The 26,482-nt window shown below is 38.4% G+C and overlaps 1 protein-coding gene across 1 annotated transcript in view; it reads left to right on the top strand.

Annotated features, from left to right (window-relative positions):
- Positions 1 to 26,482, top strand: part of CAPN13 (calpain 13) — a 118,647-nt gene that overhangs the window by 66,359 nt on the left and 25,806 nt on the right. Inside the window, exons 7-12 of the mRNA XM_043980997.1 lie at positions 1,119 to 1,290; positions 4,119 to 4,175; positions 7,687 to 7,772; positions 14,628 to 14,702; positions 17,088 to 17,248; positions 18,597 to 18,727. Of these exons, the coding sequence (XP_043836932.1) occupies positions 1,119 to 1,290; positions 4,119 to 4,175; positions 7,687 to 7,772; positions 14,628 to 14,702; positions 17,088 to 17,248; positions 18,597 to 18,727 (682 nt within the window). The remainder of the gene's footprint in view (positions 1 to 1,118; positions 1,291 to 4,118; positions 4,176 to 7,686; positions 7,773 to 14,627; positions 14,703 to 17,087; positions 17,249 to 18,596; positions 18,728 to 26,482) is intronic.

Genomic DNA, 26,482 nt, shown 5'->3' with positions numbered 1-26,482 from the left:
TAGTTTCCTTAAGCCATCTCTTCCTCCAAACTTCCCTATTTCTTTTGAGGGGAATGTTATCTTTCTTCTAGTGACTTATGTGCATTTAACAACTTCTGCTGATTTAAACCCACACAACACATCATATCCATTTCCTTCCAGTACTCAGACAGCTTCCTGTGCTCACCTAGACCTTCATCACACCTTGCCTGGCCTATTGAAACATCCCCCCTCTCTAATTTGCCTTCCACAAAAATTGCCAACATGATATTCCTAAAACACATACCTGACTTCCCCTACTCAAAAATCTATGGCTCCCTATTGTTTCTAGGATAACATGTAGCTTAGTATTTATAGTCCTCCGTGATCTGGCTCTCATCTCCTTTGCCAGTGTTACTTCATATTATTATTTTTCCATGCACTCTACATTCTAGCCCAAATGACCTTCTGACTCTACATGTCACTTTCTTCCACTTCTGTGCTCCTGTGGAGGTGCTCCTTTATATCTGGAAAGCACTTCTTTCTCACCTCCTTGGTTTAAAAAATATTTAGTTCCCTTGAAAGTATAGCTCCTACTGCTGACCTTTCCCAATTCCCTATATCCCAGTTGTTAGTAAGTCCTCTTTCCCTTTTGAAATTACTTTGTACTCATCTCTGTTCATATCTCCTAGTAGGCTGTGAGTTTATTACTACACATACTAACTATTCAATAAATATTTCTTATTTTGAATTGAATGTATAGACTTTATCTCCATAGCTTGAAAATTGGTGAGTTTTGCTTAATAATACATGAGACAAGTATTTGCTTGGAAAATAATATTTTGTTTGGGCTCAGACCTGCTATTTCATTGGTTTAGGGAACATAAGGAAACCTCCCCCTACCAATATAGATCAATATTTTTCTACAAATTATAGCATTAGAAAGTTAATTTGAAGTCAAGGCACTTGCCCAGGGTCATATATCCAGTAAGTGTCAGAACTTGAAGTTGAACACAAGTCTTCCTGACTCTGAGGCCAGCACTCTATTCACTATGCCAATGTTCCCCTTAGAGGAATAATTCTAATAAGAATCATTTTGTTAAGTTTCTTTTCTGAACTTTGATTGCCTGATGAGGCTAATTCCAGTTTCCCATTGACAGGCTCCATGGCTCCTACTCTCAGTTGCATTATGGCATCATGGCTGATTCATTGGTGGAATTAACAGGATGGGTAGTCACAAAAATCAACCTTAAGGAAGTCCATCCCAATATGTTCAAGAATTTGAAAGTGGCTGAGCAATCTGGCTCACTAATGACATGTGGAATTGCAAACGTAAGTACCAAGTGGGGCTGTGACATATTGACCAACTTTTATACTGAGCCCCATTATCCTGTCTTGCTAAAATCAAAGTACTAGACTGTTAGAGGCTTTTATTCCCCCCCCCCAAAAAAAACAACCCTTCACAGTATGACACAACAGAATTCAAATCTGACCTCTGCCACTTACTATCTTAACCACTCTGGACCTCTGTTTACTCATCTATAAAATGGGAGGGTTGGCTTAGATGGCCTTGGAGCTCTTTTCCATCTCTAGATCTATTATCCTATTAATGAGGATACCCCAAGGCAATTTCAGATCCAGTCTAAAAAATTGTTATGACAGCCTCCTAAATGGTGTCACAGTTCCAGGTGCATGTCCCTCCAGGCACTGCCACTGCATGATATTGGCATTTTATCTCTTAATTCATATCTCTTATCACAAAATCCATCCAAGGCTACCTATAGAATAAAGTGAAATATTTTACCTTGGCATTCAAAGTCCTTTATTCTCTGTCCAGACACTACATTTGGAACTCTTTCTCCTCATGCATCCTAAGTTCCAGCCAAACTGAACTACTCTTGGTGGGATCACCTGGAGTTCAAAGGTTGGACCTAGGATTTTTTGTTTCAAAAATTCAGTTTTATTAGTTCCCCAGAGACCAGACTCTGGGAAACCAGTTTTTGCTAATCAAACTCAGCAAGACTCTTGTTGGTAAACTAGAATATCAATTTATTAATTTATAGTGATATAAGAACCAGCACCTGCTGTCTATATAGGATACCTACTCTGAATAGGTAAGGATACACTGGCAACTAAGTTATGAAGTGAAATGGTTGCTTTATGGGAATAGAATTAGAGCAAAGAGACGGATGTTCTTCAGGGAGAACTGCAATCAAGCTAGAGTAATTGAATGTCTACTATAGAAATATTTCTGTGTAAGGAATTAGTTTGGGTTGTCCAAAATTAGAAGAACAACTTCCTCAGGCCAGTGGTTCTCAAACTTTTTGATCTGAGGCTCCCTTGATATTCTTAAAAATCATTGAGGAGGGGCAGCTAGGTGGCGCAGTGGTTAAAGCACCGGCCCTGGATTCAGGAGTACCTGAGTTCAAATCCGGCCTCAGACACTTGACACTTACTAGCTGTGTGACCCTGGGCAAGTCACTTAACCCCCATTGCCTAAAAAAAAAAAAAAAAAATCATTGAGGACCCTCCCAATACCTTTATTTATGTGGGTTATGAAAAACAATATTAAATTATTATATATTGTATTATATATAATAATATAGTATATTATATATAATAATATTGTATTGTATCATTAAATATTATATTAAAATTTTAAATGTCTTAGTATTATTATGAAAATAGTTTGCTTTCACAAGCCCTCTGAAAAAGGCTTAGGAATTCCCAGGGAACCCCAAATCACACTTTAAGAAACAGCTGCCCTAAACAATCCTTGAGATACAATGATTCTATGAAGAAACTGGGGATAGTTAATCTGAAGAAAGGAAAGCTCAGCAGGAACATCAGTTACCTTCAAGTACTTAAAAACCTTTTTTATAGAAGAGAGATTAAATAGAATCTGTTTAATCCTAAACCACATAACCAAAAGCAATGGGTAGAACTTGGAAAGATATAAATTTAGGCTTAATACCAAGGGAAACTTCCTGAAAATTAGAGTGTAATGGGCTACCTTAGGAGATATTCTTCCATATTGGAAGTCTACAAGTGAAGATTGGTTGACCATTTATTGGGTGTGATGTGGGGGGTGATTTTTTCCCCAATATGGGTTGAATTAGATGTCCACTGAAGTATCTCTCAGATGTGAAATTCTGTGTTTGTTTGAATCTTGTCATTATTTGAACATGTCTTATGCTTTCCTACCTCTTCACTTATACCCACACTATATCATATTTCTATAAAGTCTTCCATCTTCTTCCTTCCTCTACCCCCCAATAGTAACTAGTAGGACTAGAACCCGGGTGGTCTGTTTACATGCTCCTCATGTTTTGAAGCCCAGCTCAGATGCCACATCCTCCACAAAGTCTTACCTGCTCTACTCTTCAGTTTCTCCCTCTTCTAGACTAACATTTATACTTATTACATGCTATATTGTATAATGTTTATTTCTACTGGGCATGGTAGTTTATTCCTATAATTTCTGTTACCATGAAGGCTGAGGATAATAGATCTTTTAAACCCAGGCATTCTGAGCCACAGTGGCTAAGCTAATCAGGTTGCCTAAGAAGGGGGCAAACTGGCCCAAGTCAGAAATGCAGCAGGTTGAAGCTCTTGTATCAATTAGTAGTGAAATTCAGCCCATGATTAGTCACTGCACTTCCAGCCTGGGGAGATAGGGATGCCCAATCATCACCATCGTTGTCAGCATCATAGTTGTCGTCATCATCATCATCATCATTGTTTTTGTATACTTGTTTTAAAATTTCCTACAAGATAATAAACTCCTTGAGTGTAAGGACCATGTTTCACTTCTGCTAGTATTCTCATGCTAGCTAGCAGAATGACTGTCACATGTTATGCACTTAATATCCATTTTCTGAACCAATGTTGAGTGAAGAGATGTGGTGTGTTTGAAAGTAGGTACCTAGTTTATCATTCAGTAGAGGTTAGGTAGTAAAAGTGGTCCCAGGAATGTACACAGTTCTGTTCAGTTCTATCGTTAATCAATGTAAATTATCCTGCCAGCAAAAATACAAATGCTTACACTCCACTAAGACTGTTGAGACATTCCGTATTTGCTTATATGTGCCCTGTTTGTGTTACTGTGTAACAAATCAGTTCTGAGAGTAACTCCTTTGTCCTACTTTTTTCTCTTGAAGTTTTCAGATTTGGGAATAGTGAAGAATCATGCCTATACAGTGACAGGAAGTGCAGAGGTAAGAGATCCCTCTCTTCTTTTGGCAGTTGAATTAACCATGGTTGGAGGGAGGGGGATGGTCCTCACAACTGCCATGGGTGACACCAGAAGACAGGTTCAGTAAAAAGTTTGAGAGGCAGAGATAAAAACATTCTCAACACAACAGAAATAGGTACTTAGTACTCAGAAAAGCATAGATTAGTAAAACTTCAAGGCTGGAAATCTTAAAGATCACTTGGGTCCATCCCTTCATTTTATCAATGAGGAAACTAAGATTCAAAGGTTCCCAAGATGTCATAGCTAATTAGTTTCAGATTTATAACTAGAAAACAGGTTTCCTGGTTTTCAATCAATAAATATTTATTAAGTGGCTACTATGTGCCAAGGGAAACTATGTGGTGCAGAAAATAGAATGTTAGAACCTAGAATCAGTAATATTCATCTTCCTAAGTTCAAATCCAGCCTCAGACACTAGCTGTGTGATCCTGGGCTGTTCCTCATCTGTAGAATGAGCCTGAGAAGTGGCAAACCACTCCAGTATCTTTGCCAAGAAAACCTCAAATGGGATCATGAGGAGTTGCACGTGAATGAAATGACTAAACAACAACAACAATGTGCCAGATACTATGCTAAATGCTGGAAATACAAAAAGAGGCAAAAGGTAGTTCCTGCCCTGAAGAAGCTTAAAGTCTAATGTGGGTCTTTCTACTATACCACATGATCTTTCACTATGCTCTCTACCTCTGAGGCCTACCTTTTCCAATGCATTGGATTGGTAAAAAAAAAAAAAAAAAAAAAAAAAAAAAAAAAAAAAAAAAAAAAAAAAACTTCTTAGTCCTGAGAAATAGTTTCCTGATGCCCATGGACATTAAAATATGGTACAATGGAAAGGCTATAGAATCATGAAGGTCCTAGGTTCAAATTCCATTTCTGACACATTACTTCTATGTCTTTAGGCAAATCATTTCATCTCTTTGGGTCTCAGTTCTTCCATTTGTAAAAGGAGAGGATTGGATCAGCTGTCCTCTAAGGCAGTTTCATCCTCTGTAAAATTTAGTGCGTTAGATAAGACGATCTCTGAGGCCCCTTCCATCTCTAAATCGGCAGTTCTATGACCCACCATGAGCAGTTTCTCTAGCTGAGGCAATGGATTGTTGTAAGCCATCCATGCTACATCACCTGGCCTCCCTTCTCAGATTATCTAATCCTATCCTTTCATTTTATAGATAAGGAAACTAAAATTTGGAGAAGATAAGTGGCTTTCTCTAGTTATCTGTGAAGGAGGAATCATGTGGCCATAGTAAACAGTTCACTTGCACTGTTCAGGATGCTATTTATGGTCTGGGTTACTTTAGTGAAGCGACAGATGGCAAGCTCACTGAGCTAACTAGCCATAGATGTTGGATAGTAATACAACTCTCCCTGCCGAAGACTATGTGACAACAACAAGCTTAACAAAAGTGTAACAACTTCCACCAGCCCCAGAGCAGAGAAGCCAAGGCCCTAAGTTGAATAAGTCTAATCCTTTGGAAAAGGACCCTAACCAATAAGTTTAAGGAATATGCTCACTCACAAATGTTTTTGTCTGTTCATTCTCCAGTCCTCACCTTCCTCCAATCCCTAGATATGCAAGTAGAATGAGAAATGAAATTAGCTTTCTTTATTACTCACCAAACATAGAAAATCACTCACTTTAAGCAAACAGGCAAGTAACTGGATGACTTGTTCAGCCTTGTTTTCAGAGTATTTCTGAATCATTGGTCTTTCTTCCTCCCAGTGTCCAGGAAATTCCTTACCAGTAAGTTATGTTCTGAAGAAATCTAGTTAAGTATTTCATGAGAACACAATTTCTTTCTTTCTTTTTTCAAAAACAACTTAAATTATAAACTTGGCATCAACAAAAGACATTCAATGAATAAACAAAAAAATTAAAGAGTACACATTAAATCATAAACTTCAAGTTACTTATGATTTATTTCTAAGAACTGTATTAGCTTTAGATATACTTCTGTTGTATGCATGTAATACATAACAGAAATTCAAGGGTATATGACATCAACATCAACTATAATCATTTCATTCAGAAGTTAAGCCAATGTAAAATAATTGCTGCAAGGAGATCAAAAGAGTCCAGAAAGTGCAGTCAGAGAATATTTAATAAATCAAATGAGATAATATTTATAAAGTGCTTGGCACAGTGCCTGGCACATAGTAGGCACTTAATAAATGGAAATAGAGAACAAATTCACATGATCTGAAGTGGGCAAGAAGGCCCATTCTTTACTCATTTCCCAGAAGCATATTCATCAAGTATTAATATGGGTTGGAACTAGGAAAGACAATAGTGAACATAATGACAACAACTACACTGGCCTACCTTTCTGAAGGACTAATTTAGAATTTGAAAGAACCAAAGTGTTTCTCTACTATTTAACTTATTAAAAACAAGTGATATGGTCCTGAGGGAGGGGGGAAAGTGACTCAGGCTCCTTCATTGATTTCCTGATAAAGGAGTTAAAGTGAGAGTGTTAAGTAACAGTCTTGAAAGCAAGAAATCAAATACAATCATAACATCATAGATGTAGAGCTAGGAGAGATCTTTCAGGTCATCTGGTCCAACTGAGGAACCATGATTTCAAGTTAAACATCTGTTAGTATGTAAGCTCCATGGGGACAGGGATTATTTAAGTCTTTGTATTGTAGTCCCTAGTGCATGTCACAGTGCTTAGACTATAGTAGACCTCTAATAATTGCCTGTTAACTGATTGATTTCTATTATATTACAGCATCCCTGCATCTCTTAGAGGTTCCCATCACTAGAGTTCTCCAAGAAAAGCCTAGATGATTACATGTCAGATGTACTGTAGAGAAAAAATTGCTATTCAGATACTCGCATATGAGTTGTACTGACTTACTTCTGACATCCCTTCTAACTCTGAGATTCTGTGATCCTGAGTAGAGTGAACATTCCCATTTTTGAAATCAGAAGTTGGGCTGAGAAAAGATCTGAGAAGACTAGTCCTTGGTTCTGGGCTCCAGCAGGTCTTCTGCTTCTCCTCTTCCCCTTCCTGACCATAATTATTTGAATGCAGAAAATTGTTCCCAACATATGACTGGGTCTGAAAGGAGAATTTGTAAAGCTTAATTTAGATATTCTGACAGAATTGCTTAGGGAAGTTCTTAAAGTTCTAGCCCACTGAATCTATAGCTACAATCCAATAATATTAAATCTCTACATTCTTCAGGTCCATAAGACCAATCATACTGAATCAGAAAGCTGACACCTGCCAAGGGAGAGATCCCTGCAAGTTCAGCTGAGCAGAGAAAGGAGATGAGGGAGAGCACAATTTTTCCTCTGCTTCATTTCAGCACAGTACAACAGAGAAATATTGATTTTTCTCCTTTGCTTCATTAAAAAAAAAAAAAGGTGACTGTAACCAAATGAAGTCCAAAGTTATATTAATCCTTAGAGGTATATTACTCATCTTTCTGCTAACTATTTCTCTAATTTATTTGCTGTCTTCTGATAGGTAACTTTGGACACTGGCCGGGTAGAACTCATCCGATTGTGGAACCCCTGGGGCCATACAGAATGGAAAGGAAGTTGGAGTGATAAGTATGAGATTTTTTAAAAAGTCTTTGTTTCCACCATTGGGGGTAAAAACTGTTTTTTCAGGAATCCTGTCCTTCTAAAAGGCATGGTGTTTCTCTCTGTCCAAAGTATACCCTTTCAAACTTTCTCATCAAGCTTGTCCTAGGTCGCTTCCATCTTGCTTCATATGTGTGAATGTGAATGTGTCTTACATATGCTATCTCTCAGGTTTTCTCTCTTTTTCCTACCTTCTATTTACTCTGCTGTCTTTTTTTCCTCTCTTTCCTCCATTTTCAATAGTTCTCTCTCCCATCTACCCTCCTTTCCTTTCTCTTTTCTTTCTTTTCTCTCTTCCCTCTAGTCTTCTCTCTCTCTCTCTCTCTTTGTTTTTTTTGCAGGGCAATTGGGGTTAAGTGACTTGCCCAGAGTCACACAGCTAGTAAGTGTTAAGTGTCTGAGGCTGGATTTGAACTCAGATCCTCCTGACTCCAGGATCGGTGCTCTATCCACTGCGCCACCTAGCTGCCCCTTCTCTCTTTTTTCTCTTCTCTCCTTTCCTCTCCTCTCCTCTCCTCTCCTCTCCTCTCCTCTCCTCTTCTCTCTCTCTCTCTCTCTCTCTCTCTCTCTCTCTCTCTCTCTCTCTCTCTCTCTGTCTCTGCCATGAGAATATTGCCCCATGGAAAGTAAATAAAAAGTTCCATCCTCTGAAGGAAATATACAAGAATTCCGCAGCAAGTGTCATCAATCCAGAAAAAGGTCTGGTGCCTCAGAGGTCCCTGTAGACAGAGATCAATGGAATTTATGACCCAAAACAAACTGGGTAGTCAGTCCTGCCCTTCTGAATTTAGTTAATCTGTTCTTGGGCTATATTAAGAAATAAAGAGTTTCTAGGCATCATTATTCCTACTGTAGTCCACCCTGATCAGGCATGAGTATCATGTTCAGTTCTGGGAACCACATTTTAGGAAGGACTTTGATAAGGTAGTGAGTATCCAGAGGAGAGTGAAGGATGGCTAAAGTTATTGAGTTCATGCCCTATGAGCATCTAATTGGGACTATTGGACACATTACCTAACCTCTCTGGTAACCTCTCTGGTTATTCATAAAATAGTTGGACTGACTTATCCCTCAAGTCCATTCCTTATCCTAGAGAAGAGTGGTGATGGAGAGAGGGAAAGAGACATGATAGCTATTTTTTTTTGGTGAGGCAATTGGGGTTAACTAACTTGCCCAGGGCCACACAGCTAATAAGTGTTAAGTGTCTGAGGCTGGATTTGAACTCAGGTCCTCCTGACTCCAGGGCCAGTGCTCTATCCACTGCACCACCTAGCTGCCCCCATGATAGCTATTTTAAAATATTTTAAGGGCTATCATGAGGAAAAGCAATTAGTTTAATTGCATTGATGGGAAGTTCCAAAGAAGGAAATTTAGGCTTGATGTTGGGGATGGGGCAGGGCAGGGGAAAAGCTTCCTAATTTTTAGAGCTACCCAAAAGTAAAATTGGGTTCCTTGGGAGGTGGTGGTTTCCTCTCATTGGAAGTGTTCAAGCAAAGATTTGATAGTTCCTTGGGTATGTTGCAGGAGGATTCTTTTCCAGATATAGGTTGGACTAAATACCTTCTGAAGTTTCTTTTGACCTTGAAATTCTGTGATTCTATAACTGGATTGGCATAATGTACATTGGGCTTCTTTTTCCAAAATCATTTTCCAAATGATTGCCAAAGACTATTTTCTGCCAAACTCCTCTCTAGTTTTTTAGAAGTTGTTATTGACTCTGATCCTATGAATATTGTCCTCACTCTAGTAATTTGTGTCTTTGAGAATATTCTTTGATTGTTTGAGGGTCTTGATTACCTAGTCTGTTCCTATTATCAACTTTTCTATTTTTTTAACCAGTGCCAAATTATTTTGATGATTACTGCTTTAAAATATAATTTGAGACCTGACAATGCTAAATTCTCTTTATTCCAATTCTTTTCTCAAGATCCTTGTTCATTTATTCCTACATATAAATGTTATTTTTCTATTTTATCTAATTCTATAAAGTGAATTTGAGTGATATGACACTGTGTTTGTATGGTAATTTATGTATGATTGCAATATTTATTATACTGGCCTCTTTTAATATTTTTAGAATTAGGGAGGGGAAAGAGATCAATAGGGTGTGGGGAAGTGTAATTCTCAGAAGGAATCATTTGCTTGACAAGTGGGGGAAGTAGGTTCTAATTGTCTTTGCTGTATGACAACAACAACAACAACAATAATAAAGTGCTTTAAGGTTTGCAAACAGCTTTACATATATTATCTGATTTTATCCTCACAGAAACCCTAGAAAGGGAGTGCTAGTATTATCCCCACTTTACAGATGAGGACACTCAGAAAGATTAAGTGATTTGCCCAGGGTGACACAACTATGTGTCTGAAGCCAGATATTAACTCAGGTCGGTCTTATTCCACATCCAATGCCTACCTGGCTAGGCAAATCTCTCTATTCCTCAGGTGCTATGTATCATTGTCATCAGGTCACAGAACTAGAAGTTGAAGGCACCTTAGAGGTCACCATGGTCAATGCTCCTCTTCCCCCACCCCCGTCTTACAGATAACACAATTGAGACTCAGGATGGTGACGTGAATTGCCCAGTGTCACAAAGGCAGTGATATAGCTGGGGTCTGAAAACAGGTCCTCTGACTTTGAATCCTGATCAGGGTTCAAAATGAGGAGGGCTTGGAGTGCTAGGCTAAGCATTTTAGACTTTACCCTATAGGCAGTGGGAGATGTAGTGATGGTTTAAATGATTTTTTGGTGTATGGGCATGAGAGGAAGTGGAATGATGTGTTCAAATCAACATTTTAGGAACATTCACCTGGCAATGGTGTGTAGGCCCTCCCTGTTCTTAGTGCCCATTACAACACCAGACTTCATAAGCTTTCTGATAAGAAAATGTTTGTGTCATAGAAGGCTGCGTAGAAACTGAGAGAGGCCCCAAGAGCCTTTAGGTTTCTGTTTCTGTTCTGGTACTATATTTCTTCTCAATTTGGGGACGAATAAAGGGATGGGCAGAGGCACTAGGTACTCTAATCTCAGACATAATTGACATCACAGTTGCACCCACTTAGAGGTAAGCTTACTTAAATTGATGCCTTATTGATTTACACTACATTTAATTTTTTCTTACTTCTTGTAGAAAATGCAATTATCACTTAATTATAAAATTTCTATTTTAAAATCAAGCATCCGACTGTCTGAGCATGTTGCAGAGAAATCAAGAGATGATCATTCCTCCAGTGCAGAAATGACAGGGCTCCTCAGACTCAGTGGGTGGCCAGCACCAAAAACAGTCTTACCTTGAGAATAAACTTATTTAGCCCCCACTGCAACACTTTGTACATTCCATTCTACTTTTAGTGGAAGGTTCACTGGCCAGAGTAAACCAGGGTGAAGAGAGCAGAACCCATGGGTGTGGAGGGCCTATCTCCTTGTTACAGATCACTAGAAAGCCAGGATATATATTTCTGAAGAAAGCACACAGCCAGGAAACCTAGGTTTGCCTCCCCATCACTCCTATTTTCTCAGTGACCATCAGGTATGTCATTTCCATCTCCATAGAACGTTTCATTGTCTGTAAAATGGGGTTAATGCCCTGAAGTCCTGTCTATTTAAAACATTTTAGTATTCTGATTCTAACCTCTGACCCCTCTGCTCCCACATAAGTTTGAGGGGACCACCATGTCAATGTCATCAAGTATGGGGAGCAGAGCAGAGCAGAGAAAGAGGTAGTAAAGAGAATTATAGAATCGCAGAACTTTAGAGTTAGAATGAACCTTGGTCAGGCGGCCACATAATCAAATCTATACCTGAATGGGCTTTCTCAATTCACTCCCTAATCCAATTACACACAGCTATTTTCTTTAAAAGGTTTATTGATGCCTTTTGTTTGATAAACTACAGTTATTTTCCAATATCCATACCCTCCATTATAATTATAATGCCTCTGGGGGAAGGGAGGAGAAGGAATAACCTCTACCCACATAGAGGGTTGGAATTTGAAGTATTCACTCACTTCTCCTGGCAAAGGATTGTTGTCCAAGAACGCAGGAAAAGAAAGGAAAAATTCTAAAAGGAGAGGAGAGAGTAGGGCTGGCATTAAGAGCTGTCTGATGGTAGCAGCAAGGGCAACAGCTGAAAATTGCTTTGTAGAATCAGTATATTCACCCCCAAAGCCTCAGGCAAAGATTAAAACTAAAGGGTCAAACACAACTCAGTCCCAATAATTTGCACCCAGAGAAATAACTGATAAATATAAATAGGTATAGAATAATTTTACACACACACACACACACACACACACACGCATGCATATCTATCTATCTATCTATCTATATATATATACATATATATATATATATACACACACATATACACATACACACACCTGTTCGTATCTAATGGTAGCCAGTTCTAGGGCAAGGGGTTGGGGGAAAGGAAGAAAAAAAAAGGGAAAAAGACATTTATATTATAACTTTGTTGTATATTTGGAGAGAATAGCAAGTTGCACATAGTAGATTTGCAATTTCATGTGCAATCTTCTTTTTAATTATAGTGTGTTATGGAAATGCTTGTTTTGTTCCATGAATTGAAAATAAAATAAATTATTATTTTTTAAAAACCTAAAGGGTTAAGCAGTAAGATATGACTACTTTTTGTTAGAGCCCAACTGATGAAAAAAACATACTATTTATTATGGAGAATGTGGAGGAGCTGACATCCTTATCCACCCACTCCCATCCTATTTCAGTTGTGTACTAGTGGCATCTGGATCTAAGATAATTCATTAATTCACTCTTCTGTGGTATACTAAGAAAAAATTAATTTCCTCGTGTCCATTGGTTCATAGCATAAGTGTGTGCAAAACAGCTTTGAGAGCAGAACAGAAGATGGTGAGAGATGATATTGTAAAGTGCTTGTAAAGTGCTGGCACATAGTAGGTGCAATATTATATAGTTCAGTTATTCTTTGGTCATTTCTGAATCTTTGTGACCCCATTTGGGGTTTTCTTGGCAAAGATACTAAAGTGGTTAGCCATTTCCTACTCCAGCTCATTTTACAGATGGGGAGCTGAGGGAAATATGGTTAAGTGACTTGCCCATGGTCACACAGCTAGTAAGTTTCAATGGCCACATTTGAACTCAGGATTTCCTGACTCCAGGTCTGGTCTTCTATCCATTGTACCACCTAGCTGCCTCCAGGTGTGATATAAATGCTAGCTATTGTTGAATTTTCCTAGAGCAAAATTAGAATCCTAATGCTCTGACTATGATTAAACTCCAATTCCCTCTCCCTCCCTCCTTTTCTCTGTCTCTCTCTGCATGTGTCTCTCTGTCTCTGCCTCTCTGGGTCTCTCTTTCTCTGTCTGTCTTTGTCTCTCTGTCTCTGTCTCTCTGTCTCTGTCTCTCTCTCATCATGAGTCATTCATATTTTTCATAACTAAACTCTTAAGGGCAAAATTAAAGCTAGATGTCACTATGAAGCTCCACTGATCTTTGGGAAACAGACACTTGAATTAAATGACAAAATAAGATTATGCTCATACTATGGTGGTACGTATTGGGAAAAAAAGCCTAAGTTTTTGTTAATTCTTCCCTTGAGGGGTTAGTTATGAAACACATGAATGACTCATAATTATGTCCCAGGCTAGAAAGTCTCTTTAACAATGGGCTCAGGGTTAGGCTTCTAGCCCTACACTGAGAAATTCATTGACCCTGAAACAAAACTGACCCAACAGAATGACTGCTTCTGATAACACATGACTCCTTGCGCTCCCATAGACCCCACCTCACTACTCAGAGAAATGGTTTTCATTATCTTTTTTTCAGAACCAACATTGATCATAGCAATCCATCTGAGTATAACTGTCTCTCAATGTGGTTTTAGTTATATTGTCATAGCCATCATGAACATTATTCTTCTGGTTTTGCTTATTTCACTCAATATATGTTCATGAAAATTGTCCTACAAGTTTCTGAAATCCTCATATTCCTCATTTCTCATAATAATAATATTCCAATAAATTCATCTACTAGAGTTTATTTAGCCATTCTTCAATCAACCAATGTCCATTTTATTTGTTTTTTTCTACCACAAAAAAAAAAGTTCTACAGCTCCATTAGTCTATAATCTTTTTTTCTGTCTTCATTGCCATAGAAAACATGTAGCAGGGTTGCTATGTCACAGGATATGAACCATTTTAGTGACTTTTCTCCTATAACTTCAAATTGTATTCTAGAATGGTTTGATCAATTCACAAGAAGTTATTGTTGTAATTAGTAAATCAAGGGGTTATTATTTCAGCTTTTTCCACCTAGACCTGGTTAATTGAATAGCAGCAGGAACTGGGAAAGGACTAAAACTACTTGCTACAGAGACTGGGGTTGCATGCCCTCTGCCAAATTAGGAATATGCCAGGACAATTCACCTCAAGAAAGACAATTTGCCTTTATGTGGCTGGATTTTCTCATCTATTAAACAGAGATGATAGTCTCTGTCCTATAAAATGCTGAGCAAAAATGAATAACCAGCCAATGTGCTATAATGAAAAGAATATTGGTCTTGGAATCAGGAAAACCTGGGTTTAAATCCCACCTCTGTAATCCTGAAAAAGTCATTTATCCTCTCTGAGTCTCAATTTCCTTATCTATGAAATGGTGAAAGAATTAGCCCTATTTCCAAGAATTATTATGAGGTTCAAATGAACTAATGTACATAACATGTTTTGTAAATCTTAAAGTGCTATATAAATGTTAGCTCTAATTGTTTAACTATTGCTTTTCTTGTCAAGATGGACTCACTTTGTACTCTCTCTTTGTCTCTCTCCCTCTTAGATCCTCAAACTGGCAGAAGGTCCAAGAATCAGAGAGGACAAGGCTTTATAAAAATAAAGACGATGGAGAGTTTTGGTATTTTTCTCTTTTATTCAAATACTTTTTGAAAATTTAGTTTAAGCTGAAACTTTCTTCCTTCATCCATCCCTAAAATTAGGTGAAGGGTTGATGATGAGCTTTGCTAATTGTGTCTTTTGTGCTCTGGAGCCTGGAAGTGACATGTACTGTCAAGTTTCAGCATTTCTCAAGGTAGTTCAGAACTAGTCTCACAGATCAATTGGGCACATAGCCAGTGTCCACAGTTGGCTTGGTGTTCTGTTTATGACATTCAATAACAATTGATTAAAATTGGACTGCATGAAGATGTTCTGGACACTGAGGAATCAATGTTGAAAAATGACATTTTCCCAGACCACAATCTTAATTTGGAATTTGGAATCATAAAATTTGAAATTATCATAACAAAAGCTCATACAATATCAATGGAACACAGGACCCTATCAACCTAAGGCAGCTATAGAAAAATTAACATTTCTTTGCCAAATAGGAGGAAGAGAATTGATAGAAATTATCAGGATAAATAGGTCCAAAATTTACAAAATTCTTTGGGGGGGGGGGGCGGCCATGAGGGTTAAGTGACTTGCCCAGGGTCACACAGCTAGTAAGTGTCAAATGTCTGAGGTCAGATTTGAACTCAGATCCTCCTGAATCCAGGGTCGGTGTTTTATCCACTGCACCATCTAGCTGCCCCAGAATTACTTTTGGAATAAGAAGACATCACTTCACCAAGCAACGGTAAAGGTTTATGAATGTTTTACAACATTGGATTTATCAAATATAACCAAAAATAGTTTACCTCCATTTAGAGTCTATGAAACTACTAAAATACTAAGGCAGAATTAAAAGGCCCTCCATGGGCAGCATCCACATGAATTCAGCCAATAAGGGACTGACAAATTAAATTGAAACAAATGGCTGAACCAACAAGGGGTCATAAAGGGAAGTTCTTTGGGGACAGGGATATTAGCAAAAATAAAAGACTCTAAATAGCAGTAGTTTGGAGCTTAAAATATCTAATCCAACTCCCTGCTGAAAAGGAAACCTTAAAGTGCCATACAAATGCTAGCTATTGCTATTCTATACAGATAAAGAAACTGAGGCAGACAAAGATTAAATGACTCACCCAGGGTCACACTGTTGGTAAGTATTTCAGGAGGAATTTGAATCCAGGTCTTTCTGATTTCAAGCCAGGTGCCCTATCTACTACCATAACGTTAATAACATTTTTTTAAAAAATCAACATTTTATCTTGCACAGTTCTACTTGTGAAAAAAAAAAAGTTCTTTTTGCTTCCTCCCTGTATCTTCTACTCACTGACTGAAGTCCTTCTTGGAATTACAGAAAACAAATCCTTTTCACTTGCTAGTCCTCTAATATTCAGAGATTTCTATCTTCAATCAGAATTCTTCAGAGTTAAACATTCTTACTTCCTCCAACTTTTTCTCTTTTTTCTCCATGATTTTAAGAGCTTCCCAGGAAATGAGCCAACTTCCTCCTTGACACATTCCAAGTCATGAATATCTCAAGACAATTTGATTTTCAATACTTAACAAATGATGACAGTTGTCAACAATTCTCTGTCCTGCTGAGTCTCCTGATGGCCCCCAGGGGCTCAACTGCTCACATTAAACCATAACACCTAGAAGTATACCTCTTCTTGGTATAGCAGAACCAAAAATACTGCTACCTTCTGATTATATTCCACCAAGGGAGGATAATAGCAATGATGATGATAATGCTGGTGATGGTGATGATAGGAGCTAATATTTATATAGCTCTTCAAGGTCTGCAAAGACATCTCATTTTATCTTCACAAAGATCTTGGAAGACAGGGGCTATTATTATGATTAGGAACCTGAATATGAAAGAAGTTACTTTATGTTCACAACAAACCTGTGAGGTCAGTGCTAATTATTAAGCCCATTTTTCAGAAGAGAAAACTGAGTTAAGTGAGAGAGGTTAAGTATGTCATTCAAGGTTCACAAGACTAGTAAGTGTTCACCCCAGGATCTGAATGGCTCCTACTTCTGATTCCAAGTCCATCATTCAATGGCTTCATTGCACCAAATCACCTGAGTACATATTCACATCTAGGAGATAAAGTCAGCCTATAAGAATAGTAGATCTCTTAAAGTGGTTATGGAAAATATCTGCATTCCATTTCCAGGACCCCAGAGTGATTTTGTTGGTCACGCAAAGATAGCTAAACCACGAACATTGTGGCTATTGCCAAACCACATCCTTTCAGGGACTCCTCCCAGCCTTATAGTCATTTCCAGTAAAGATATCCTGGGATCCATTGTTATTTTCAAGTGGGAAATGACTTGCCAAAGGTGACACAGCTAATACAACAGTAATCACTCGAAGGCTTATTTTACCATGTACATTTGTTTTTCACAGGATGTCCTTTCAAGATTTCCAGGAGACATTTGACAGCATGTTTATTTGCTATCAATATCCAATGGTAATGAATGATGGAGACCTGAACAATGGAACATGGTTCCAAGCTCCATACAAAGTACAAAAGGTCCAAGGAAACATTCTGAAGGATAGTAACTTTGGTAAGTATTTGACTAGACTGAGAGCAGGGAGGGTTAGTTGCTATCTATAAATTGAATACTTATTAACTTTAAGAAGTATGACTAGAAATTAAATAAAATGATCTGTCCTGGCATGAAAAATTGGACAACAGCAATTGTGAACAAAAAAGATGGCAGTTATACATAAGTTTTATTCCAAGATGGTCTGACTGGATGATGCTCTCTTTCAAAGTGAGTTCCTTCCTCTACTTTGGGGTCTGACCCCTCAGGTTGTTAGCTAGTACTTATAATAACTAGTATTTAGATATTGCCAGGCAGTGTACTAAGTACTTTATAAATATTATCATCACATTATCCCCATTTTACCATTGAGGAAACAGAGGCAAACAGATTAAATGTCTGTCTAAGGTCACACAGCTGGTAAGTAAATGAATCCAGATTTGAACTCATCTCTCTGACTTCAAGCCCAGTGTCCTATCCACTATACTGCCCAGCTTTAGGAATCCTGCCATCTGAAAAACCAAGGACCAACCATCATAATGCAACTTAATGTTACAGTAATATAATTTACTAGAACTTGATTGGGGAGATAGAATGCCAAGCAATTACTAGAGAGCAAAAGTTACACCTGTCTCAGTATGGACTAGCCATGGAAGGCAACATGTGGGAAGGCTCGCCTGAGTACATCCTATGCTGGTGTTGCTTGGGCGTCTCACTTCTAGGGTCTGAGTAGTAACCCAGGCTTCCAATTTCCTATTGTGGCATGGCAGATTTACAGGCAGAAGGCACTTCCGAAGTCATCTAGCCCAACCCCTTCTTTTTGTCCATTAGAAAACTGAGACCCAAAGAGGTTTGTGACTTACCCAAGATCACACAGATAGCAAGTAACAAGGCTAGCATTTGAATCAAGGTCTTTTAACCCCAAACCCATTAATGTTTATGCTATATCATGTTGCGTCTCTAATTAGTATAACTCTTTCCTGTTAGAAATACATCTTTGTTTTTATTCCCACTCTTCTCCGTATTCACATTAGTATTCACTGAATTTATGCCCATTTCAATTTTCTGGTGATTACATTTGAGTAAAATGCTAATGCCAGCCACAAGTACAGCACCTATTTCCCATTGTCTCTATCAGGGGAACTTGCTGTTTCAGGTTCATGACTCACCAGACTCTGAATGTTTTCTGCCTATGCACGTGCGCGCACACACACACACATGCACATGCTCACATACATGAACACAGTAGACAGAGTGATTAATCTAATGCAGTATACACTCCTGCCACAATGAGCTCGCTGGTCCAGTGAGCAGGAGTTGGGGTAGCAAGCTCACGGGCTGACTGTGTGTACTGTTCTCTTTTGTCCAGATACCCTCGGGGACACGCTTCAGTACTTTTTCTCTGTGACAGAGCCTATGGAAGGCATCAATGTGGTCATTTCCATCAACATCCAGCCTAACCAGAATACCAAGATATTTCCATTTTTTATAGTATACAAGGTATAGATGGGGTTAGCTCAGATTCACAGTTCAAATTTTCGAGGCACTTCACTGCCCTGTTCAGCAGTCATGAAAACAAATGTAATTTAACAGGCTAAATCCTGGGCCTCTGATTTTCCTTTCTGAACATTTTCTGAATCCCTGAAGAAAGAATCATAGAACCATAGAATGTTAGAGTTGGGAGAGACCTTAGAGATTGCATAGAATGAAATGGGAAAGCATTCATTATTTATGATGTAGCTAACATGGTGCTAAGCACTAGGGATACAAACAGGAAACAGAGACAGGCCTTGCTGTCAAAAAGCTCAAATTCTAATGGGAGGTGAATTATAAAGCAGGACTCATGTTCAATTTGTGGCAGAGTCAAACACTGGATAGCAATTAGGCTAGATTCTGGCCGTAATGAAGTTCTATGAATATTGGGTAGCAGACACCCCGAAGAAAATGCAAAAGGCCCAGGAGATCAAATAAGTCTATAAACAGATACCATGTGGGTGATCGCTGTCCAGAAAGGAATTCTGCTTCTCTCTCCAGAAGGTCATCTCCCTAACACCCTTGTTTTCACAACTGAGAAAATTGAGGCCCAGAGAAAATATAGCTATCATGTCATCCTTGAGTCTTCTTTCTTCCACGATGAGCATCCCCAGTCCAAAGGATTTGAAGATTCTAGCACCAAATCTAGAACTGACCTTAGAGGTCATCTAAACCATCTTCCTCACCTTTCATATTACAAATGTGAATTCTGAGCCCCAAAGGAAGAGCAATGACTTATCTAAGATCACAAAAAAGAGAAACAGGGTCCCAAGTCCCCTTACCATTCTCATCATATCTCACTGTCCAGCTAAAGAATGTCCATCCTATAATGCAATGTCCAGAACTGAACACAATACTCCTAATGTGATCTGATCAGGGAAGAGCACAACAGAAATATGCATCTTGCTCATAGTTGACATGAAGCCTCTCAATGCTATATAAGATTGCCTCAGCTTTCTTTTCTGCCTTGTCACATTGTTGACATACATTCAACTTGTAATGCCCTTAAATAAACATTTCCTTTTTTTTTAAGCGGGGCAATGAGGGTTAAATGATTTGCCCAGAGTCACACAGCTAGTGAGTGTCAAGTGTCTGAGGCTGGATTTTAACTCAGGTCCTCCTGAATCTAGGGCTGGTGTTTTATCCACTGCACCACCTAGCTGCCCCCAAACCATTTCCTTTTTACATGATTAGCCATGCCTCTCTATGTTGCACATGTGAAGGTGCCCTTTATAAAGCCAACTGAGGGCTGTGTAACATGAATTCACATGGAATTTTGTCTTATCCAGTTCTTCCCATAAAGATATAAAAAATATTCCAGCTTCCTGTCAGTATGCTTTTCATGCATTCACAGTGATAAAAAATGTTAAATGGCTTCAGCCTAAAGAAGGATCTCTGGGACATTCTACCAGAGGCCTGCTTCCATGTTAAAATCATAGTACTCTTTGAGTTTACACTCATTCAACAAGAATAGAATTCACCTAACTATGTGCTAACTTGCATCTAGGTCATGTCTCTCATCCATAAGGATAAGAGATTAGAGATAGTATAGAATATTTTACAGACATCTTGCCATATTCTGTATATAGCGCTCCCCCTAGATCAATTAACATAATAATATATATGTAAGAAAGAAATTAATTCTGTCCTAAATGATAAACTCTACCATTGTTCTTGGAAGGGAATGTCAACCTCTTCCCTATGATCCCATTTACCATCCCTGTAATGAGTGTCAAACCTTGTCCACAGTTGCCCATTAGAATTTAAGCTCTTTGAGTGCAGGGATTGTCTATGCTTTTGTATTTGTATCTGAAGGCTTAACACAGTTCTTGGCACATAGCAAGTACTTAATAAGTAATTTTTCATTCATTCATTCATTTAAATAACTCCCTTTTCCCTTCCTCACTGTATCATTTTGTGCCTGGAGAATTTCATTATTAAAAAGTATCTTGGGGCAGTTAGGTGGCGCAGTGGATAGAGCACTGGCCCTGGATTCAGGAGTACCTGAGTTCAAATCTGGCCTCAGACACTTGACACTAGCTGTGTGACCCTGGGCAAGTCACTTAACCCCAATTGCCTGACCAAAAAAAAAAATAATAATAATAATAAATAAAAAGTATCTCAACCCTCTTGGGCTGACTTCCCCTATAGAATATTAGGCCATGATATCCTACCTAATCTTCCTCTGTAATTTTTAGAAATCCATGCCCCTGCTCTAGGTTAATGATAATAATAACAATAACTAGAATTTATATGGGGCTTTAAGGTTTGCAAGGCACTTTGCATGTACGTTATTTTATTTGAGCCTCACAACAATCTTGTGAGATATGTCTGTAGGGAGCATTGGATAGAAAGCTGAATCTAGAGTCAGAAAGCCTTGAGTTCAAATCTAGTCTCAGACTTTTATAGTTGTCTTTTTGTATCCCCCACTACTAAGCACAGTGCCTATCACAAAGTAAGTGGTTGGTAAATATTTATTGATTTGATTTAGATCTAAAAAGAACTTCCAAAGTCATCTTGTACAATTGGCCTTTTCCACTGATATTCTTTCTGCATTATGCCTTTTACTGGTATCTTGCTTGACATACATATTAAAGGATGGTTTTCTTCCTCCTTCCTATTCTATAAAATGAGGAGGTTAGATGAGATTATCTATAAGGTCCTTTCCTGCTCCATTTGGGATAATCCCATAACCTTCTGCCATTTCAGTGCTCAAGACAAAGGATGCATATGATTGGGTGATTTTAAAGTCAGGAAAGGAAAGAAAGAACCTAGGAACTCTGACCTATTTGTGAATCACACAAAAGAAAAAAAAATGAACCTATACTGAAACTAAAACCTCCCTTTTTTTCTTCTCTCCTTTAGGTTGAACAACAGGTATGATTTCTCAGTTTCTCTGTGTGGGCACAGATCTACTGTGTGGTATATGGTATCACCAATCTAATGCTTGGTCTGGTAGCTTGTCTTCCTTTTTTCTATTTTTCAACCCTGACTAGTTACACATTCCATCATTTCCCATACTGGGGCCCACAAAGCAGAAGTTCTTAACTTGGGGTCCATGAACTTGTTTTTAAAATATTTTAATAACCTTATTTTAATATTTCCTTTGTAAGTCTATAAATTTTATGCATTAAAAAAGCATTTTTCTGAAAAAAGTTCCCATAGGCTTCATCAGACTGCTAAATTGTTCTGTGATTCCCCAAAAGCTAAGAATTCCTGCCATAATATATCTCATCCTATATCAGCATTAATAATTCTCAACCTCAGGTTGCCTTGGCTTAGATATGACCAAAGTGGTTGTTCTGGATAACTTTCTTTTTCTTTTTTTTGTCTGGAAAACTTTCAGTGGCTGTCCCCACCTGCATCTTTGATCTTTCTGGTTAATTCCAACAATCAGAATCTTGGGCTATTCCTTGAAAGGGGTTGAGCTCCCCTAATCATAAATCAACCTCTAAATGTTGTTGCCCTATTTTAGTGGGGAATAGAGGAAGGCACGATTGATACAGCAAGTTGATTTTGCTTATAAGGTTTGTGTGATCTCAAAGCATTGGTGGGAAGCAAATGGGGGGTAAAAAAAATGTAGATTGGTGTGTATTCAGACCAGTGCAAACAGTGGGCTTATTTTAGATACTTTGTCTGATGACTTCATTAAGTCCAATTAGTATAAAAGAACCTGCTCCTTTGCTATTATTTCTCCTGACAGTCAAGATTCACCATGATTTAGTAGAAATTATTATTAAATATGTAATATTTTGTTGATTTAATATTTATTTGCTATTATTTATAATCTAATATATAGTGCACACATAATATATGTGACATATGATGTTATAGTATTAATGATATTATCATTACTACTACTAATAAGAAATGACTTGTATTTATAAAGCACTTTCTTCTCAAGAAGCCTCATATTATCAGACCTAAATTTTGGATGAAGAAACTGAGTAACAGGCAGGTAAAGGGACATGCTCATGGGTAGATGACAAATACAATAGAGGGGTGATCTCTGTACCCATGGTCAGTTCAAACCTAGCTGACTCTCTTTTGTATGGGGCCAGAATATTTACTTTTATATGGAATACCTCTGTCACTCTGGTTCATTAAGCTTGTAAAAGTCCAGGGAAGGTTGTAATATCTGTAGCCTTTGACTCACCTCCTGATAGTCTTAGAAGGAGCTAGTTGGAACCATGAATATGAGCACTGGACTTGGAAGTGAAGACAAGTTCAAATGCAGCCTCAGATACTTATCAGTTGCGTGACCCTGTAGAAGGCACATGTCTCATCTTTAAAATGGAGATAATGACAGTACCTATTTCCCAGTGTTGTGAGTATAAAATGATATATTTGTAAAAGGCACTTTGCAAACCTTAAAGTGCTACATAAATGCTAGATATTAAGTGACTTGCCCAGATTCTTTGAGTGGTGGAGGTACATTTGGATCCAGGTCCTCTGACCTAGAGCTATTGCTTTATTTTGTTTTTTAAATTTTTTTGTGTGGGGGGCAAATGAGGGTTAAATGACTTGCCCAGGGTCACACAGCTAGTAAGTGTCAAGTGTGTGCAGCCCGATTTGAACTCAGGTCCTCCTGAATCCAGGGCTGATGCTTTATTCACTGTGCCACCTACCTGCCCCCTAGCCAATGCTTTGTCCAATAATACCAGGCCAGATTTTAGAGCTTGAAAGTATCTGAACTTAGACCAACCGTTCATCTTGAAGAAGAGTAGACAGAACACAAGACTTAGAGTCAGGAACCAAGAACTGAATACTGATTCTGACATTCTGACTGGTTCTGATGTTTATCAGCTGTGGGATGGTGGAAAAGTTGCTTAGTCTCACTTTGACTCAGTTTCTTCATTTGGAAAATGGGGATAATGGAACTTGTACTCTCTCACAGAGTAGTTATGAGGAAAATGCTTTGCAAACATAAAAACTTTATATGCATGTGAATCATGATTATATGTTATTATATCATGCAGCATTATAACCAGAGAGGCCTAAAATTTATAACTTATTCAGGATCACAGAACTAGCTCATTAGTAGAAGAGCTTGCAGCTAGGTAGTGCAGCGAATAGCATGCTGAGCCTAATTGGGAAGACTCATCTTCATGAGTTCAAATCTGGCCTCAGACACCAACTGTGCAACCCTGGTTAAGTCACTTCACCATGTTTGCCTCAGTCTCCTCATCTGTAAAAATGAGCTTGAGAAAGAAATAGCAAACACTCCATTGTCTTTGCCAAGAAAAACCCCAAATGGCATCACAGAGTCCTACATGACTGAACAGCATGTAACTAGACCAAGACCAAGCATCTTTTCATTCCTAGTCCATTGTTTGGAACTTTTGCTTCCGAAAAGGGTAAGGGATTGTGTGTGTGTGTGTGTGTGTGTGTGTGTGTGTGTGTGTGTGTGTGTATGTGTGTGTGTGTGTGTGTTTTAAAGGGCTTGTGGTTGCACTATCACAATATTTCCCCCTTAGTTTGCATGTCTCCCTTCAAACTCCCCACACCCCATGGGGGGGGGGGGGGGAAGGGGAATCATTTTTTCCCCTTTGGCAAACACAATGCTGCCACCTAGTGGGGCATTTTACAAATACGTGTTCCTAGGATTACAGGTGCATAGATCTAGGGCTAGAAGGAACGTGACAAGTCAGCTCTCCTTTTACAAAAGAGAAAGCCGAGGCCTGGAGAGGCCAAATAGTTTGTTCAAAATCATAGAAGGAATAAGTGGTAAAGGGGTCTTCTTGCCTCCAGCATTCTTCCTAAGGTACCAAATTAGGATCTTGCTAGTCCACAGGTACCCTCGAGATACCGATACACCAAGATGAAGCCCACTGGTGGCCTGCACACCAAAATTAAATCCCAGGATTTCCAAATCCTGCCTACATATTGAGTGAGGCTGCTGTCAGCAACTTCTCATTAAAGAGTACCAGGGACTTCCTTACACCCTGACAGGCAAGGCTCACTGCCCTAGATGGACCCAGAAGACAAAATAATTCATTTCACAGAGTTAAGCTAAGTTGGCCTCTCATATCAGTCAAAAGCTCCAGGTGACTTTTGCTCCTTCTTGCTTTGGGGTTGCCCTCCTCCCTTCGTGAGGTCCTTTGGTGCCCCAATATTAGTGTAAGTTCTGATAAGTCCTGCCAAACTGACAAAGCTCCACACATAGCCCTGGGGAGGTCTCTTGTCTGAAAATTAACTTAACTTGAGAGAATCACATCACTAGGATGACATCCATCCATGCCTATAAGTTTACATATGTGTGTGGATAGATAGATAGACAGATATGCATATATTTGCCCATAACCACTCTGAAAGAATATATGTTAGGAGACCAAGGAATTGTGATCTGCTTTGAAAGAGCACCTGTTGACAGTAATGCAATTATATTTGAAGAATTGAAGTAAGAGGTAGCAGGGCTTTGTGCAAGAGTTCTTAATCTTTTGTGATGGACCCATTCGGCAGTCTAATAAAACCTATAGATTCCTCAAGATAGTAGTCAATAAATATGTATTAATATGTGTTATAATATAACATATTTGTTATGATATAATATTATATATAAATATAACATACATAAATAGATAGATACAATATAATATGATACATAATATCCATCTATATATAATATTATATTTACTATGTGCCAGGCAGTATGCTAAGCGCCCATGTTTTTAGATGTATAAAGTGAATAGAATTACAAAGGAAACCAATTATTTTAAAATAAATATATAATATTTTCCCACACAGTTGCATTGACTTCCTAAAATCTATGTACAGACCCTATTTAGGAACACTTGGTTTACAGGTGCCATGGTAAATGCAAGTAATGCCTGCTACCAGTGAAACTGAAGCTAGCAGTTTGCTTGACCTTTGGGATTCTGGGCTTGCAGTGGGTTCAGTTAATTGGTTTCCACACTGTCTAATATCAATATGGTAAATTCTCAAGAAGTTCTGGCAAACTATCCCAGGTTAGAAAGAGAGTAAGTCCCATGCTCATCAGTAGTGAGACTGAGCCTGTGAGGGACCACGGTACCACCAGTGGGGCAAGATAAAGAGACTCCACAAACAAACAACATTAAAAAACAAAAACAAAATCCCTGGTTTAGTCAGTAGAGATTGTAGTTATCGAACTGGAATAGACCTTATAGTCCAAATAGTCCCTCTATCAAGCCCTTCGTTTTACAGATGAGGAAATAGAGTCTCAGAAAAGTTGATTGACTTGCCTGTGGTCAACATAAGTAATATAAATCATCAGTGTACCATAAGCCAGACAGAGAGATTATGACCTCAGTCCATATCCCATCTCTGACACATGCTGGCTTTGGGGAAAATCACTTAACCTCTCACTTCCTCAGGCAACTGTCTAAGTATAGATTGTAGACCCATTGTTGATCTGCAATAGTAGAGAGACTTTCCTTACAGAGAATTCATTATACTGATGAAATCAAAAGATTGAAACAAAAATAATTATCATAATTAAAAAGAGGGCTTGGCCAAGCTTGTGAAAACTGCTGTTGACTTAATGCTTGAAACTCTTGGATGAGGTCCACTGTAAAATTCCTTACATGTAACTTCCTTCCCAAAGACTGACAGTTTTTTCTGTTGTCTGTTGTTTATACTGGAAGAAGTCAGTCAACATAGAAGTAGGCCAGGCTTTATATTCACCATCTCCATTTTATAGATTAAAGTAAGAAAATGGAAATGGCTTCAAGGTCTCCTCAA

The sequence above is a fragment of the Dromiciops gliroides genome, chromosome 2, assembly GCF_019393635.1.
Source record: "Dromiciops gliroides isolate mDroGli1 chromosome 2, mDroGli1.pri, whole genome shotgun sequence".
Taxonomy (NCBI): Eukaryota; Metazoa; Chordata; class Mammalia; order Microbiotheria; family Microbiotheriidae; genus Dromiciops; species Dromiciops gliroides.
This window is presented reverse-complemented; position numbering and strand designations above follow the sequence as displayed.